At 50.8% G+C, this 17323-nt stretch overlaps 1 protein-coding gene and 1 non-coding gene across 5 annotated transcripts in view; one reads left to right on the forward strand and one right to left on the reverse strand.

The window, feature by feature from the left end:
* The window catches only part of MARK4 (microtubule affinity regulating kinase 4), a 30189-nt gene that overhangs the window by 10752 nt on the left and 2114 nt on the right, over window positions 1-17323 (forward strand). For 3 of the 4 annotated variants that reach the window (XM_025269317.3, XM_025269316.3, XM_044930743.2), the window contains 9 exons: window positions 2018-2254; window positions 5575-5694; window positions 6146-6245; window positions 7510-7619; window positions 7727-7886; window positions 10468-10685; window positions 12931-13034; window positions 15221-15499; window positions 16689-16733. In XM_025269317.3, coding sequence (XP_025125102.3) covers window positions 2018-2254; window positions 5575-5694; window positions 6146-6245; window positions 7510-7619; window positions 7727-7886; window positions 10468-10685; window positions 12931-13034; window positions 15221-15499; window positions 16689-16733 — 1373 coding nt within the window. Of the gene's footprint in view, window positions 1-2017; window positions 2255-5574; window positions 5695-6145; window positions 6246-7509; window positions 7620-7726; window positions 7887-10467; window positions 10686-12930; window positions 13035-15220; window positions 15500-15654; window positions 15735-16688; window positions 16734-17323 lie in introns of all 4 variants that reach the window. The other variant, XM_025269318.3, reaches the window with a different exon arrangement.
* Window positions 9588-9694, reverse strand: LOC112580510. The gene has a single exon (XR_003104905.1). It is a non-coding gene; the product is annotated as a U6 spliceosomal RNA (small nuclear RNA).

Here is a 17323-nt window from a genome sequence, read left to right on the forward strand (position 1 = left end):
GTCCTGATGGTGATTTCTTGAGCACCCACTGTGTCCCAGACCCTGGGCTAAGTACTTAAGGAACTGCTTCTCAAGGTTTCCAGCACAGAATATTGGGTTTGTTTGAGTGGTTTCAGCTCCCAAGCCGTTGTGGACAGGGGCTTGGGTAAAGTGTAATAAAAATAAAAGGAAAAAGAGATGTATAAAGTACAAGCCCAAGGAACGTCTGTGGTGGTCCAGTGGTTAGAACTCCACGCTTCCACCCCAGGGGGCACAGGTTCGATCCTTGGTCAGGGAACTAAGATCTCTGCATGCCACCCAGTGAGACCAAAAAAATAGAAGAAAAAATAAAATGCAAGCCTGATTTTAAGATGATTATTATTAGAGTAAAAAAAACAAAACAAAACAGAAAATTCTATCAAACTGCTGTAGAAGTTCGAAACACTGCCTCTGTGCTGCTCTAATCCCCACACAGCCCGCTGAGGAAGCTCCTCAGAGGCGTGAGTTTGCCCTGCAGGGGTGTGAGCGAGCCATCGCCAACAGCCTGGGGGAGGCGCGCCCCCTGGTGGAGGGTCCTGGAAGTGGCTAAAAGGGGACTTGGGGATCCGGTTAGTGCACCCAGGGGACCTCCGAGGAGGAGCAACCCAGACGGGAGGGTGGGGCTGAACTCTGGAGCCTCCGATGCCACAACGGGGAGTGTCACCCCTGAGCAAGATGGAGGTGCCCCTAGATTGAGGTTTGGTGTATATCTGTACGGGTTCTGTCCCTTTGTCAGGTCAGAGGTGCGGAAGGGTGGTACCGAAATGTACCACCAGGAGGGAGGGAGACCAGGAGGAAGCCCTGCACGCTGGGTTGGGGAAAGGCGGAGGTTGGCAGGGGTCGGGCGCCAGCAGCATTCTGAAGGGTAGGTTTTTTGTGCGTCAAGTGTAGTCAACACACAAGAGGAAGAGGGATGCAGGAGGCCTCTTCCACACTCGGGCTATGGAGACGGCAGGCCTCTTCTGGGTTCCAACTCTGCTACTTTCATGCTCTCAGGGAGGCATGAGGTGGCCTCCCTGAGCCTCTTGTTTCCTCGCCTATGAAATGGCAAATACACAAACCCCTGGCACCAAAAATAGACAAAAGCCTATACATAGCATGTAGAGTATTTATTGAGTGCTGACTCTGTCCCTTGTGCTGCGATGAGCACTTTTCAGTGAACCCCAAAACCGCCTGTGAGGCCGGTGCCATAATGACCTTCGGTTTACACTTCAGAAACTGAGGGACAGAGAGGGCTGGTAATCCACCTGAATTCACACAGCGAGTGGGTGGTAGAGCTGGGATTCAAAGCTAGGGTGCTTCCAGACTCTGTACTTTAGCCCCGCATTATGTAGCTACTTTTAGAAAGGATAGTCTAAAAGCCTGGTGCATAGTAAGTTTTATATGAAATGATTTTCATTTTTATAAGTGTTGAGCAGTCATCCTTATTTTTTTTCTGCTGGGTGAACTGAGACTCAGAGATGGGCAGGGGAGTGCCTGAGGACCTTCAGCCCTGCAGGCCACGTGGAAGAATAAGAGCTAACATTAATTATATAGTGCTTGTTATTTAGACGCTCAGTCGGATCTGACTCTTTGCGACCCCGTGGACTGTAACCCGCCAGACTCCTCTGTCCAGGGGATTTCCCAGCCAAGAATGCTGTAGCAAGGTGCCATTTTCTTCTCCAGGGGATCTTCCCGGACCAGAGATGGAACCCACGTCTCCTGCATTGGCAGGCGGGTTCTTTACTGCTGACCCACCAGGGAAGCACATTACATAGCACTTACTGGGCGTGAAATATTGTCTGAAGCCTTTTGCACGGTTTGACTCACTTAATTCTCACACATCCCTGTGAGGTGGGAACCCTGATTATCGCTGTTGTGTGGATGAGGAAACTAGACCCAGAGAAGTAAAGTCACTGCCCGAGGTCACACGGGAAGAAGGGACGAGGCCGCGGCCACCCCAGGTTGGCTGGCTCTGGCACCGCACACATCCACCCTCTGCCCTCTCCTTGCCTGGCAGGCCGAGAACCTCCTGCTGGACGCCGAGGCCAACATCAAGATTGCCGACTTTGGCTTCAGCAATGAGTTCACGCTGGGCTCTAAGCTGGACACCTTCTGTGGGAGCCCCCCGTACGCCGCCCCGGAGCTGTTCCAGGGCAAGAAGTACGACGGGCCGGAAGTGGACATTTGGAGCCTCGGCGTCATCCTGTACACGCTCGTCAGCGGCTCCCTGCCCTTCGATGGGCACAACCTCAAGGTGCTGGGCGAGGCTGGCACGGGGGCTCTGATTCCCCTGGGGAGGGTGTCTCTGGCCTTCACAGTCCCCATCCCCCAGATCCCTCCCCTGCAGAGGCCCGGAGGGGCGGGGCTGAGTTCTCAAGGCAAGATGGGTCAGGGGGTCAGGCAGGACAGCGTGGGGGGTTCAGGCGTGGGCTCACAGCTAGCAAGCTTGGATTCAAACCCCGCTCACTCACCCATCCACTCCGTATATAGTTATTGTTTACTGTCCACGAGTCGGGCTCTATTTTAAGTTTTGCAGACATGGGGTGAACATAGGAGACATGCTGCTCCCCGGGTGATCCCTGAAAACAAGCTAAGTGGGAGAAGCCAGTCACTAAAGGCCCCCCGTGGTAGATTGCATGCCTATGAAGTGTCCAGAACAGGCAAATCACAGAGACCAAGAGCAGATCAGTGGTTGCCTAAGACGAGGGAGGCGGGGGGAGTTGGATGACGGGGTTTCTCCTGGGGGTAATGAAAATCTTCTAAAATGGATTTGAGTGATGACTGCACCAGCTCAGTGAATATACTAAAAACCATTGAATGGTGCACTAAAAAAAAGCCTTGTCTCATGCTGACATTCTTGCAACAGAGCCAGGCAGAAAATAAAATAATAAGCAAAATATATAGCACATTAGATGCTGGCCAGTTCTATAGAAGGGGGTGGGAAGTGTGGGGTGAGTTGTAGTGTTGGGTTGTTTCTTTTTTTTTCTCCCTTTGAATTTTTAATTCTGAAACATGCTGATCAACAGAGAAGTTGTCAGACTAGAACAGAGGACAGAGTCCTTTTCGGGAGATGCTCTGATTGCCAGCCCGTGGCCACGTGTGCTGCATGTATGTGTCTGCATATGCCCGTGTTCTCACTGCCATCGCGGTTCCTGATGGAACACATGGGAGTCAGTTGTAGACACCACATCCCTTCCCCCTCTGAAGGTTGCGTACAGCCGGGATCCCCTGAGGTGGGGCATTTTCCGTCCATGATCACGCTCAGGAAATCCAGCGCTGATGCAGTCCCCAGCTCTAACCCACGGCTGGTGCTCGGGTTTCATCAGTCATCCCAAGAATATCCTTGGCAGCTATTTTCTTCTCCTGCCCCAGCGTCCCCTCGGGCACCCTCATTGCGTTCAGTTGTCCTGTCTCTTTAGTCTCCTTTCATCTGGAACAGCTCCTGGGCGGTTCTTTGTCTTCCGCGGCCAGCAGTGATGAGTTCAGGCCAGTCATCTTGCAGAAAGAGCCTCCCTCGGCCTGGGTTGCCCAGTGTTTCCTCCTGATTGGATCCAGGTGGTGCATTTCGGGTGGGAATTCCAAAATTCCGGCAGGAATGCTCAGGCCTGCTCAAAGTGGCCGAGAGGAGCAGTCAGGGGATTGGGGAGGTCATTGCCAAGGACAGGACAGCAGAGCCCTGAGTGATAAGTTGGAGGGGCCCCTTGTCACCATGGCGTCAGCCAGTCAGCCAGCCCCTTTGAGCCTCAGTCTCCCCCTCTGTTCAGTGAAGACCCTAAAGTACCAGCCTCATAGCAGCGATGTGAGGACTTGATGAGATCAGATAACAATCTTCCTGAGCCCCAAGCATGAAATCAGGAGATCGTCCCGAAGGGCCAGGCCAGGGTCTCACCTGCCCCAGGCTCTTGTCACTTGCTGCTGTCCTGGTTTCCCCACCAGGCACCCCAGGCCTTGCTGGCTGTGTGGCTGGGAGCCATCTCTGCTCTGTCATTTCCTTGCTGAGTAACCTTGAACAAGTCTTTCTGAACCTCTCCTTGTGGGGACACTTACAGCCAGGCTGGGTGTGTGAGGCCCTTCACCAGGACTTGGCATCAGGCCAGAGTGTCACCCCTGGGAGCTGCCCTGGTGGAGGGGTCAATGTCTCTTGGATTACTTCGCAGCATCACACAACAGAGGCAGTGTGCACAGCACAGGTTCCAGGGCCCGATTGCCTGGCTTTGAACCCTGGCCCTGCCACTTTCTGGCTGCACAAACCCAGAGCAAGTGACTTAACCTCTCTGGGCCTCAGTTTCCTCATCTGGAAAATGGGCATCATGACCCTGCTCCACAGCATTCTTGTGAGCATAGATGTCATATGTGTGAAGCGCTTAGAACGCAGCTGGCTCATGATGAGGGCTCTGAAAGCAGCACTTATCACTATGAAATATTCACAACCCTCTGGGCTGTGACAATGTGCAGTGTAGGAGGCTCCCCAGGCCCAGGCCTCATCCCGCCCTGTTAGGAGAAGGCACCCGGAGGGAACTCCCAGCCCAGGCCCTGGCACAGGGCTCCACCCAGAGACACCCCTTCCTCCCTTCACCTCCCACTCCATTTTCTCTCTCTCTCAGTTCTTTGTTCAGGATGGTAGGGGCTTCCACTGGTCTGCCATGCCATGGAGCATGGAATGTATTTTTTTCTTTTGTAGCCTTGGCAGGGCCCTCCTAAAAAGCCCTAAAAAAAAAAAAAAGAGTCAGCATGTAAATCAGTGTTCATTCTTGGAGACTGCCAGGGCCTCATAGCTTTTTGGAAAGACAGGTGGGGGGCCCGGGCAGGATGCCCCTCTCTCGTCCCCTTTTGTAAACCTGGTCTTTCCTTTTGTTTTCCGTTTTGCCCGTGCCGGGTCTTCCTTGTGGCACACAGGCTTCTCTCATTGCAGAGCAGACTCTGGACAGTGCGGGCTCAGTTGTTCCAGCACACAGGCTTTCTAGTCGCAACAAGTGGGCTTAGTTGCCCTGTGACACGTGGGATCTTAGTTTCCCAGACCAGGGATTAAACCTGTATCTCTTGCATTGGAAAGCAGCTTCTTAACGGGAGAAGTTCCCTAAACCTAGTATTTAAAAAGCACTTGCTCTGGGCCTGACTTGTACTAGGCATTCACTTCTCTAAACTCATTCCTACCCTGGAAAGTAGGCGCTATGGTCCCTGTTTAGAGATATGAAAACTAAGGCCCCCGAGGCCAACTCACTGGCCCACCTCCCCTCTTATCTGGCTCATAGAACTCACACACTCTGTAAGACTTCCTCAAAGTGAAAAGTTAAATTGCTTTAAAAAAAAAACAAAAAACAAACACCTGTTTGAAAACTTCTGCATCTGTAACAGTGTTCCCATTTTACAGATGGGAACCGAGGTCGAGAGAAAGTGGTGGGGTTTTTCCCATCACGTCAGGGTTACAACTTAGAGGCCCTGTCACTTCTGTCGGGGGATTGAGAAAGAGGAAGAGAAAGTGTGTGTGTGTGTGTGTGTGTGTGTGTGAGAGAGAGAGAGAGATGGTTGGGGAGGTGGGGTGGACCCCTCCCCCAGTAACCCCCGTCCCCCCAGGAGCTGCGGGAGCGAGTCCTCAGAGGGAAGTACCGGGTCCCTTTCTACATGTCAACAGACTGTGAGAGCATCCTGCGGAGATTTTTGGTGCTGAACCCAGCTAAACGCTGTACTCTCGAGGTGAGCTCAGTCCCCAGCCCCACACCACTTCCACTGAAGCCCTCTTGCCTGACACGGTTCCTCTCCCTGTCCAATCCACCACTGAAAGGTGAGGGGAGATGGGCAGCCCAGGGAAAGTATCCTAGACTCATCCTGACGCCACCGTCCCCCCTCAACAGCCTCGCCTACTCCCCGACATGCCAGTAATTAGCTAATGAGCTCCTAGGATGATTACAGGGTGCTGGGGGCCCAGATGATGCGGAGGAGGAAGGGTGGCTTCGGCAGGCTCCAGATGGGGGCTGGGGGTTGGGAGAGGAGGTGCTAGCTCTCAGGATGGCCTCGATTCTGGGGTGTTGGGCCTTGGAGGTGGGGGGCAAGGCAGAGCAGCCCCATTTGGGAGCTGTGTTTTTATCCCAGTGTCTTCTGACATCTCTCTCTTTCCCCTTCTGTGTCCTGCTCCCAATTCCCGCAGCAAATCATGAAAGACAAATGGATCAACATTGGCTATGAGGGTGAGGAGTTGAAGCCATACACAGAGCCTGAGGAGGACTTCGGGGACACCAAGCGAATCGGTGAGAGTCGGGGAAAGCAGGGCTGTGGGCCGCAGACCCGGGAGTGGGAACTTTCCAGCACCTACCTCTTTGGTTAGTGCATCAGAGAAGTTTGCAAGGCACCTGGGGAGAGCAGAGAAGTTTGGGCTCTGGTCTCTGCCCTGCTACTTTCTAGGTGTGTGACCCTGGGCCAGTGGCTTCCCCTCTCTGTGCTTCTATTTCCTTGTGTATAAACTGAGATAATCATAGAACCTGTCCTATAGGTTTGTTATAAATGAATGAGTTTATATAAAGCATTTACATTGGGCATGAAACAAGTGCTTTTGTGTCATAATAGACATGTGATAAGTGCTGTTGTCTAAGCTTTGACTATTAACACACAAGAACTCACAGGTGACTTCCAAAAGAGTTTGGACAAAGCCATCAGTAATCTGCATGCTTGAGAAAAACTCCCACCTTGGCACATGCCTCACTCACCACCCCTTCAGTCCCAATCCCTTCAGCCCAGAGCCCTCGAACACTTGGCCCTAAAGCATTAGCCCTGGAAGAGCCCCTTAGGAACCATCTAGTAAACCCTCACTCTGCAGCTGATGAAATTGAAGCCACCATCAGATCTGGCTGTATTAATCAGGACTTCACAGTTGCAGGTAACAGAAAACCCAAGCCATCCTGGCTTCAACCAGAAAATAATAATTGGTTGATCCATATGAAATCACCATTTTCATAGCTCAGAAATTAACATGAGCAATTTCATGTAGTTTAACCTAATAGTGATGTTATTTCATTCACATAACTGGAAAGGCCATGATATGTCCGCTTTCAGGCACAGCTGGATCCAGGTGCTCAGAGACACTTGTTAGGAATCTTCTCAGTGGTGACTTCTTTCCCAGGCAGCTCTCCCTGCAGGAGCAAAGTGACCACAGCATGTCCTAGTGGCCTGGACACCTCAGTAGGAAGAGAATCCACTTTCCTCATGTTCCAATGGAAGCTGTAGGGTGGGACCCATTGGCTACCCCTGAAGCAGTCAGTGTGGCCTTGGGGATGGAACACTCTGATTGGTCAGACCTGAGTAATATGCCTGCCCCTGGGCTTTGGAGCAGGCAGGAGTCAGCTGGGGCATCTGAGCAGGGAAGAAATATTCTTCCAAGGAAAATCAGGGTGCTGCTGGCAGAAGGGGGAATGATTACTGGACAGGCCAAAGTGCAGGCATTACTGTGTGATGCAGAAAAGAGTGGAAGGGAAGGATCTGGGGAGACTGAACCTCCTCTCCATCCCCCTCTCCCAGAGGTGATGGTGGGTATGGGCTACACGCGGGAAGAAATCAAAGAGGCCTTGACCAGCCAGAAGTACAACGAAGTGACCGCCACCTACCTCCTGCTGGGCAGGAAGACTGAGGTCAGAAGGCGTCAGGGACATTCGGGATGCGCGATACCCAGGGTGGAGGGAGACCTCTGGGACAGAGGGGAAGGGGCTGAGGTTCCTCATCTGTCATCTTCCTGCAGGAGGGTGGGGATCGGGGTGCCCCGGGGCTGGCCCTGGCACGGGTGCGGGCGCCCAGCGACACCACCAATGGAACAAGCTCCAGCAAAGGCACCAGCCACAGCAAAGGGCAACGGAGCTCCTCCTCCACCTACCACCGCCAGCGCAGGCATAGCGACTTCTGTGAGTATTGCCCCAGCACTTGCACATGCCACCCCTGGCCCCAGGGCCCCAGACCTGCATTATGTCAGGGTTCTCTGGCTGGTAAGCAGCAGAAACTGGCTTGAACCAACTGCAACAAAGGGAGAAACATCCTATAAAGGTGCAGGGACATTGTATGGAATGTGAAGGCAGCCAGGCTCGGGAAGGGATTAGAAACTGGAAAAGCAGCCAGCCCTAGAACAGGCACTCTGTCTTGCTTCTTCTTTGTTCATTTGGTTCTTCCTTTCTTTTTTTCATATCTTGCCTTACCTTTTCCCCAGTCTCTTAACTTCTTACAACTCAGTTTTAGAGGCCAGCTCAATAGTAGCTGAAATCTCTTTGATCCACTTGATAATCAGGGTCCAGTCAGGATTAATCCACTTGACTGGGACAAGGAGGACACATTGTACAAAAAGGCTGCTGAAAGCCTGCCCTCTTGCCTCTCTTCCAAACTTACTACTGGGAAGGGGTTGGGGAGACACCTGCTTGCATCCTACATTCTTCAACTAACAGATATCTCATTTCCTGCAGAAAATAGACCCACGACCACTGCCACCATAAATGAGACATGGGAACTTAGCAAGAGGTCTCTACCTATACCCTCATCTTAATCATCTGCACTATATTTTTTAACAGCTTTATTGAGAGATAATTCACATACTATGCAGTTCACCAATTTAAAATATACAATTAAGTGGCATTAGTACGTTCACAGATTTGTGCATCTTTCACCACAGTCAACTTTAGAACATGGTCAGTACCCTGGAGACTCTACAACCCTTAGCCATCTACTTCGAATCTCCCATCCACCCTAGCCCCCACCCCTGACAACTACTAATCTACTGTCTCTCTAGATTTCCCTATTCTGGACCTTTCTTATAATTAGAATCATACAATCTGTGGCCTTTTGTGACTGCCTTCTTTCACTAAGCATGTTTTCAAGATTCATCCACGTCATAGCATGTATCAATACTCCACTTTTTTATTGCCAAATAATATTCCATCATATGGATATACCATATTTTGTTTATGCATCACCAGTGGAGGGTCATTTGGGTGTTCACCTTTGGCTATTGTGAGTAATTCTCTGTGTGGGTCTTTGTTTTCGTTTCTCTTGGGTGTGTGCCTAAGGGTGGAATCGCTGGGTCATATGGTAACTCTGTGTTTAATAGTTAAATAACTGCCAAGGTGATTTCCAACTTGCTATTGTTTTGCGTCCTTCCTTCTCCTGGGGGTGAGCTCCTTGCTCTGGGACAGGCACTAGTACAGGAAGAGGGAAGTCAGGGAGGCTTAGTCTTGAGCAGAAAGTATCCTGGATGGTCAAGCCATTCCCCTTCCCTGGGTTTCCTTTTCCCCACCTATACAATAGTGAGATTGGCCCAGAAAGACCCTGAGAAGCTTGTGATTCCAACAGTCTATGATTAGAACATGTTAACCTTTAAAAACAATCCACATGGAGACCTTCTGGGTTCCGGGCTTCACGGGATGAAAGATGGTCGATGGGAGCCCGTGTGCCACTGTAGAGCCTGTGATGCTTCTGGGGCTTTTGAGCGTTAAGTTTTCTGAATTTTAACACACAGAAGTTCCGACTCTCTGAAGTTCTAGAACACCCTTAACCCCTGGGTTCTAAAACCGTAAATTTCGAAGATGTTCTAAGGGACCAAATTTGTTTTTGTTTTTTTTTTAAATATGGAACGCTTCATGAATTTGCGTATCATCCTTGCACAGGGGCCATGCTAATCTTCTCTGTATCATTCCAATTTTAGTATATGTGCTGCCGAAGAGAGCACCCAAATTTGTTTTGTTTTTGAAATTAATAGTCACATCCTTCAAAACTCGATAGTGCAGGAAGCGTAGACAGTAAAAACATCTTTGTCCTACACGTCTCTCCCAACCCCCAGTCCCATTTGGAAACAGCCACGGTTACCAGTTTTATATGAACTCTTTTGGAGAAGTTTTATTCATATATAAATATGTAAAGAGAGAGACATGAAAAGAAGGAGAAAGATATGCAAATGCATAAAGATGTATAAATGCAATATTAATATATTAATATACCATAAAGATATTCTCCCTTTTAACAGAAGTGATAGTCTTTGGGCAACATTCATTATAAACAAGTACAGATAAGTAGATATAGATAAGTGCGTACTTTCTCCTCATTTTTTACACACGGTAGCCCACTGTAGACCTCATACCTAGCCTTGCCCTTTCTACCTCACAGTCTGTCTTGAAGATCTTTCTGTATGGGAACATTGTTTATAGTTGCACCGTATTCCATTGGGTGGCAATATCTTGACTTATTCAGTTATTCCCATATTAAGGGGTGTTGAGGCTGTTCCCAATCTTTTGACCTGAAAAAAAGAACAAGGAGTAGGATTCAGTGAATAACCTGCACAAGCATTGTGTCATTTATGTGGAGCCTCTGAGTCCGTGAACACGTGTCACTTAGATGTTGTCAGAGTAGCCTGTGCGAGGAGTTCTGAGGTTCTCAGGATCACCCAGAGCAGATTTTTGCTTTTTCTGCTGACGCCAGCACAAAACTGTCCCCTCCCTCTCCCAGGTGGCCCATCCCCCGCACCCCTGCACCCCAAGCGCAGCCCAACCAGCACGGGGGAGGCGGAGCTGAAGGAGGAGCGCCTGCCCGGCCGCAAGGCAAGCTGCAGTGCTGCGGGGAGCGGGAGCCGAGGGCTGCCCCCCTCCAGCCCCATGGTCAGCAGCGCCCACAACCCCAACAAGGCAGAGATCCCAGAGCGGCGGAAGGACAGCACGAGCACCCCTGTGAGTTGGGGGGTGCTGGGGGGATGGCACCCGGGCTGCCCCCGCCTGTCAGTGCCACCTGGGTCACATTTCCCGCACGCCGTCACTTCCCATCCCTCCTGTTCCACACAGGGTTCTGTTATATCCATTCAGTCATTCATTCAACACACATGAGCGCGCGCTCTGCCTGAGCTTGTACTCAATTCTAGTGTATAAGTTAGGATTCAGTGTCAAGAAGAAATTCCCTGTGCTTTCAACTTGAAGGATTTAATATGGAGAATTAGCTGTGGTGCTTACACAATTATAGGAAGGGCTGGAGGAGCAGGCACTGGACCAGACCTACAAGAAAGGCATATTACCACGGCAGAACTGACCCACCAAGGGAGCTCCCGCCTTTGAGGCCCCCTCGAGCTCTGCTCAGTTCAAGAACATACGTCAGGGCTACGATGCAAGACTCAGAAACGTCATCCTCCACCAGGAGAGCCTCTTGCTGCCCAGAGGTCTGGAGAAGCGGCACTGGTGCCCCAGAGACCCTCATCCCAGTCTTGCCTGTGTGAGCAGATGTCAGAGGGGGCAGGAAGGTGGCTGCCACCCCATTTCCACCTTCCAGATCTCCACAAGAGCAGAGGTTGCCAGATCCCATTCATACCCAGAGCCTGGGCTGCCGAAGAGTTTCTGGGGAATGTAGCATTTGGCTTTCTGGCTTCTGCAGCTCCCTAGAATGCTATAATACAAGCTGAGGGAACCAAAACATCCTCAACATCAGGAGACAGAGGTGGAAGCAAGTTACAGGAAGGTGGTCCGGATGCAGAAGCCGCATAGACCAGTGTTTGAATTACATTGATGAGCTGTGTCACCTCGAGCAGGTGACTTCCCCTCTCTGAGCTTCACTGTGCCACCCTGTGAAATGAGCTTACCAAAGAGCTTGGGTTGTCGGGGGGATCTTGTGCCATCCTCACACAGTGCCTGGCTCAGTAAGCACTCAATGAATGAAAGCTCTTGTTATGGCTGAAATACATCCACACTTTTAAGACACTAAAAAAGGATAGCAAATTACCCCCTCCCCCAAAAAAATAGAAGGAAGGAAATAATAAAGAGAAGAAATCAATACAGGAGAAAACAGATATACACGAGAGAAAGTCAACAAGCCAAAAGCTGATTCTTTGGAATAATAAAGTCAGTGGACCCTAGCAAGACTAATTAAGAAAAAACCACAACACTGTAAATCAACTGTACTTCAATTTTTAAAAAGAAAGAAGATAGCAAGCGCAAATCACCAGTATCAGAAGTGAAAAGGAGAGCTTCATTGTGACATAAAAAGAAAGATGGTATTAGGAACTACTTTATGCCAATAAATTTGACAGTTTAGACAAAATGGACAAATGTCTTTTAGAAACACACCAAAACTGACCCGAGAAGAAATAGAAAACTGGAGCAGTCTCAACACTTCCCCATAAAGAAAACTCCAGACCCAGATGGCTCTAAACTGGTGGAAGTCTTCCAAACATCGAAAGAAGAAATAATACCTATCTTAGGCAGACTTCCAGAGGAAAAAAGGATCACTTTTCAGCACATTTTATGAGGCAACAAAATCCTGGTATGCTATTCCTGTCCTCAGCTCAGTGCAGTGCAGGGTGGAGATGTATGTGTGAACAGAGGTGGTCAGTACAAAGCAATGTGGCCAATACAATACAAGGCTGTAGCTGGGAGCGCAAGGAAGGTAGCTGACTCAGCCAGGGCCCAGGGCGGGGATATGTTGACCTGACACCTGAGAGATCCCTAGGAGTGAGTCAGAGGGAAAGGTAGGAGGAAGACCCAAGCAGAAGAGACGGCCTGTGTGAAGGCCTTTAGGAGGAGAGATGCGACTTCCCTGGCAGTCCAGCAGTCATCACTCCGCCTTCCCACGCAGGGGGCCTGGGTTCAATCCCTGGTCCGGGAACTGAGATGTCATATGCCTCTCAAGGTGGCCTGAATAAGTATGTTTTTAAAAGCTTGACATGGCTGGAGGTGGGCAAGGCTGCCCCCTGGGAACTTTCCGTGACCTTCTCTCCTCCCAGCTCCAAGGCCCCCCATGACTCTCAGCCTGCATTGCTGGCATGACCCCTTGACCTTTCATGTCTTTAGCCAAAGTAAACCGTCATCTACTCACTCTTGGTTCACATACAGGCCCCTGCCTCGTTCCTAATGAGGGAAGCCAGAGAGGGTAAAAGGGATTAAGGAGGGTCCCTTTGCCCCCTCACTCTCCTCCTGGCTTTGTCTCCTACAGAACAACCTCCCTCCCAGCATGATGACCCGCAGAAACACCTACGTTTGCACAGAACGCCCGGGGGCTGAGCGCCCCTCCTTGTTGCCAAATGGCAAAGAAAACAGGTATGAAGGGAGGGCAGCAACAGGGAAGGAGTGATGGGGTGTAGTGAGCAGCGCCCCCTGATCTAAGATGTTAGACGTTGTGGGGAGGGATGGTGTGGGGACAGGGCAGTCTGCATGTCTGCCGTTCCTTTGGCAGAATCTACCCATGTCCTCTCGGTCCCAGACCCCCCTGAAAAATCCTCCCCCCTTAATTAGTCATCAGCACCAGCAAAGCAGTCTGCCCCACTCTCTGCCCACGAGCCTGGGGAACCTAAGTTCATTTTTTTTGAATGATCCATTTTTAGAGTTGGAGAGAAGCCCTAGAATGTCACAGCTTCAACATCCTCTAGTTGGCGGGATTTCAAACTTAACTTGCCTGAGTTGGTTCAGGCTCCTTCAGCTGGCAAGTGAGGAAACTAGTGCAGGCTGGCTGGAACATACAAAAGGAATGAATTGGTTCACATCACAGTTCAAGTCCCAGAGTGGGGTGGGCTTCAGGATCATGACACTCCCACCCATCAGGACTAGAGGGCGTGACTCCCAGGTGCACTCTGGGAAACACCCAATAATGGGATGCAGGTATCCCTCTTTGGTGGGGGCAGGGGGTAGTGTTTGGAAGCGGTGATTCAGCTCTGAGTTCCGAATCTCGCCTCTGCACTCCACGAGCAAGATGACCATCGGCAGGTGTCTGAGCCTCCGTTTCCTCCTGTGTGAGATGGAGCTGATGTTCTCTGCCTCCAATCCCATTAGAGGGATCCGGTGGAGATCAGGTGTGTCCTGTACCTCACACAGGGTCTGAGTCATAGTAGGCATTTGATGAGTCAGAACTTATTTGGGGGTTATTAAATAAAAATAATAATAGCCAACATTTATCAAGCAGTAGCTGTAGGCTGGGCCTGTGTATGTTAGCTGGTTGAATGCCCCTAACAATTCTATGAGATCAATCCTGGTGTCTCCATTTTACAGCTGAGGGAATGAGGCACAGATAGGTTAAGTAACTTGTCCAAAGCCACACAGCTAGTAAGTCAAGGAGCAAAGATTCCAGACTGACTCCAGAATCTGTACTTTTAATCACTATAATATATGGCCTCCAAGTCCTGGCCAAGCGATAGCATATAGTTAGGTTATAGATTCAGGAGTGAAGAGATCATAAGGCACAGGAGATGAGGTGGAGGTTTAGGCCTCTGTGATCCAGAAGTAGGAGGCAGGGTCCTCCAAGGACTCAGGACCACTCTTAACATGAGACTGCAGCTCTAGATCTGAGGCCACTGCACCAGTTGCCACCATTTCCCAACCAGCAAAAAGGGTGGAAAGACAGTGGAGTGCAAACTGCTTTTCTGTTCAAAGACATGACCCAGAAATGGGCCAAAGCACTTCTGCTTACATCCTATTGGCCAGAACATGGTCATATGACCATACCTAGCTGCAAAGGAAGCTGGGACATGTAGTCTTTGGCTGGGTGGCCATGTGCAATGTTTATACTCTTAAGGGGTTTGGTTACTAAGAGTAAAATGTTGTGTATGGATTCTGGGTGAGAGGTAATGGTATCTGCCAATCAGGGCTCCCTCTTTGAGATCTGGCTGGTCTTGAGGTCCCTAGAAGGATATTAATTGGAGGTCTGGCTTCTGCTGTGAGGACTGGGAGGGTCAGAGGGCCTGAGGAAGGTCCTAGGATAATAGAGCCACCCCTGTCTTCACAGAATCTTGAGAATTAGAGAGAGGGTTCCTTCCTCTTTATTATTACCTGTTGAAAATTTTCATAATGAATGTAAGTTTTCTTGATGTCCACGTCTATTTCTCTCCCACGTTTGAATAATGAAAGTTCAGATAGCAAAGTGTTTGCACAATTGATGTGGTTCCTGAGGTTTGGATGGCAAATAGCAGGGGATTCATTTAAAAGTATATCTGAATCTATTCAATTGCCAAGTTTGGAGAGAGGAGAGTTGGGATAGGGGATGGTTTGGAGGGGACAGAGCTTGAAGAAAGGATGGTTTGAAGGAAGACTGATTTAGGAGGTGCGAAGAGTCAGTCAAATAAGGCTAAGGGTGTACAGGGCATAGCCCGCACAGCTCTGCACCACAGCCCTGTCTCTGAGTTCCAGCTTGGCAAAGGTTTCTGATCTCAGGACAGACCAGTGAGCAATCAGAGGGACTGAGGACTCTGGCCTGCCTCAAAGCTCCACCCTAACTTGTACCTCTCTGCCCACAGCTCGGGTACCCCACGGGTGCCCCCCGCCTCCCCCTCCAGTCACAGCCTGGCTCCCCCATCAGGGGAGCGGAGCCGCCTGGCACGCGGCTCCACCATCCGCAGCACCTTCCACGGTGGCCAGGTCCGAGACAGGCGGGCAGGGGGCGGGGGAGGTGGGGGCGTGCAGAATGGGCCCCCCGCCTCCCCCACACTGGCCCACGAAGCCACGCCCCTGCCCACTGGGCGGCCCCGCCCCACCACCAACCTCTTCACCAAGCTGACCTCCAAACTGACCCGAAGGTGAGCCCCACAGGACATGGGGGACAGGGAGAGGGATGGGGGGCTGATGGGACCTAACCTGTCTTCTGCTCTACTCTGCCTCCTGTACCCCGACATCTCCGTCTCCTTTTCCTCCTCTTCCTCCATCACTCTTCACCTCCCTCCTCACACTACAGGGTTACCCTCGATCCCTCTAAACGGCAGAACTCTAACCGCTGCGTTTCGGGCGCCTCTCTGCCCCAGGGATCCAAAATCAGTAAGTCCCCTCCACCTCTGCTCTCACTGGTTCTGCCTCCCTGTCTGCATGTCTGACCCGTGTGTGGGCCTGGCGGGAGGGGGCGCTGTGAGTTGGGTAGGGGGTCTGTATGTGGGCTCTGGTCGTTCACTTACTCAGATAATAATAGTCTGGCCTCTGGAGCCAGACTCAGGGTTCAGACCCTGAGCTCTTCTGAGAGACCTTAAGCAAATGATTCAACCTCTCTTGGCCTCACTTTCCTTTCCCCTAAAATGGGGATAGTAATAACAGTATCTTCCTCATAGGGTTGTTGTGCAGACTAAGTGAGGTGATACATGGACTGGGCTTTGAATGTTGCCCCAGAAAATACTTTATGTTTTCTATCATTTTTATTCTTTGAGTGTCTACTGTGTGCTTGGCACCATCGTGAGCCCAGAGTAAAGTGAATGAGAGGGATAAAATCCCTGCCCAGGGCATTCTACTAGGGGACCCAGACAGTAAACAATAAATAAAGTGTGTAGACTATCAGGTGGTGGCAAGTACTAAGGAGAAGAACAGAGCCGGGAATGGGGGTGGGTGGTGGCGGTGGTGATGTGCCTGTCAGGGTATGGGAAGGAAGGGTACAGTTTAAATGGAGCAGGCCTCGCTACAGAGGCATCATTTGAGCACAGGCTGAAGGAGGGGTTTGTGTGTCTGTCTGTCTCCTATATGTAGGTGTGTCTCTACCCACCCTGCCTCTCTTTTGTCTTCCAAATTCTTCAGTATCTTTCCTCCAACCTGCACTAACCATTTCCGAATGGGCTCCCTTTCTGGGTATGGAGAGGGAGATCAAATCCTGACTTCCAGCTCAGCTCCAGCCCTCAGGGAGGAACCAGGGCTGAGGCAAGGGCTACCCGAGTCCTGGAGGCAGTGGATTGAGGGAGGAGGGCCCCTTTATGTTCAAATTAGACACTCATCCCCCCACTCTTCCTGTAGGGTCACAGACGAACCTGAGAGAATCGGGGGACCTGAGGTCACAAGGTGAGTGTCTGTGCCCCCGCTTTTGCCTCAGACCCCTCTTGTGTAAGTGCCTCTCCTTACCACCCCTGCCAGACCCCTGGTCGGGGCCCGAGCCTCATCCTCCAAGGCCAGTTTCCTGAAATGCTTCTATGACCCCATCTTCTCTGCCACTTACTCTTGTGCACCCCTGCATTGATTTCCTCTCATGTCCACCTCCATCCCTGAGCATCATCCCTTGACCATCTTTAACTTCAGCCTCTCCCATCTATAACCCACTCCTCCCCCTGTTGACACCACACCACCTTTCCTCTCTCATCCAGTGAGGCACAATGCTTGCCGAGAACCCTGGGCCAGTGTAGAAACCTCAGTGAAAATAGGGAGCCTCCCCAGCAGGGCCAACAGTCCCAGGACCTAATCTCATTGGCTGGAGTTGGGTTACATGTCCATCCCTAAACCAATGCCTGTGACCAGAAGGGTGGAGTACTCTGATTGGTCAGACTTAGTCACATGCTCATCTTTGAGCCAATCAGAGTGTGGAGAAAGATGTGGACTGCTCTCTTTGCCTGGAAGTGACTCACGTGTTCACTCTTGGAGCTAAGAGGTGAGTCTGC

The sequence above is a fragment of the Bubalus bubalis genome, chromosome 18 (assembly GCF_019923935.1).
Source record: "Bubalus bubalis isolate 160015118507 breed Murrah chromosome 18, NDDB_SH_1, whole genome shotgun sequence".
In the NCBI taxonomy this organism is placed as follows: domain Eukaryota; kingdom Metazoa; phylum Chordata; class Mammalia; order Artiodactyla; family Bovidae; genus Bubalus; species Bubalus bubalis.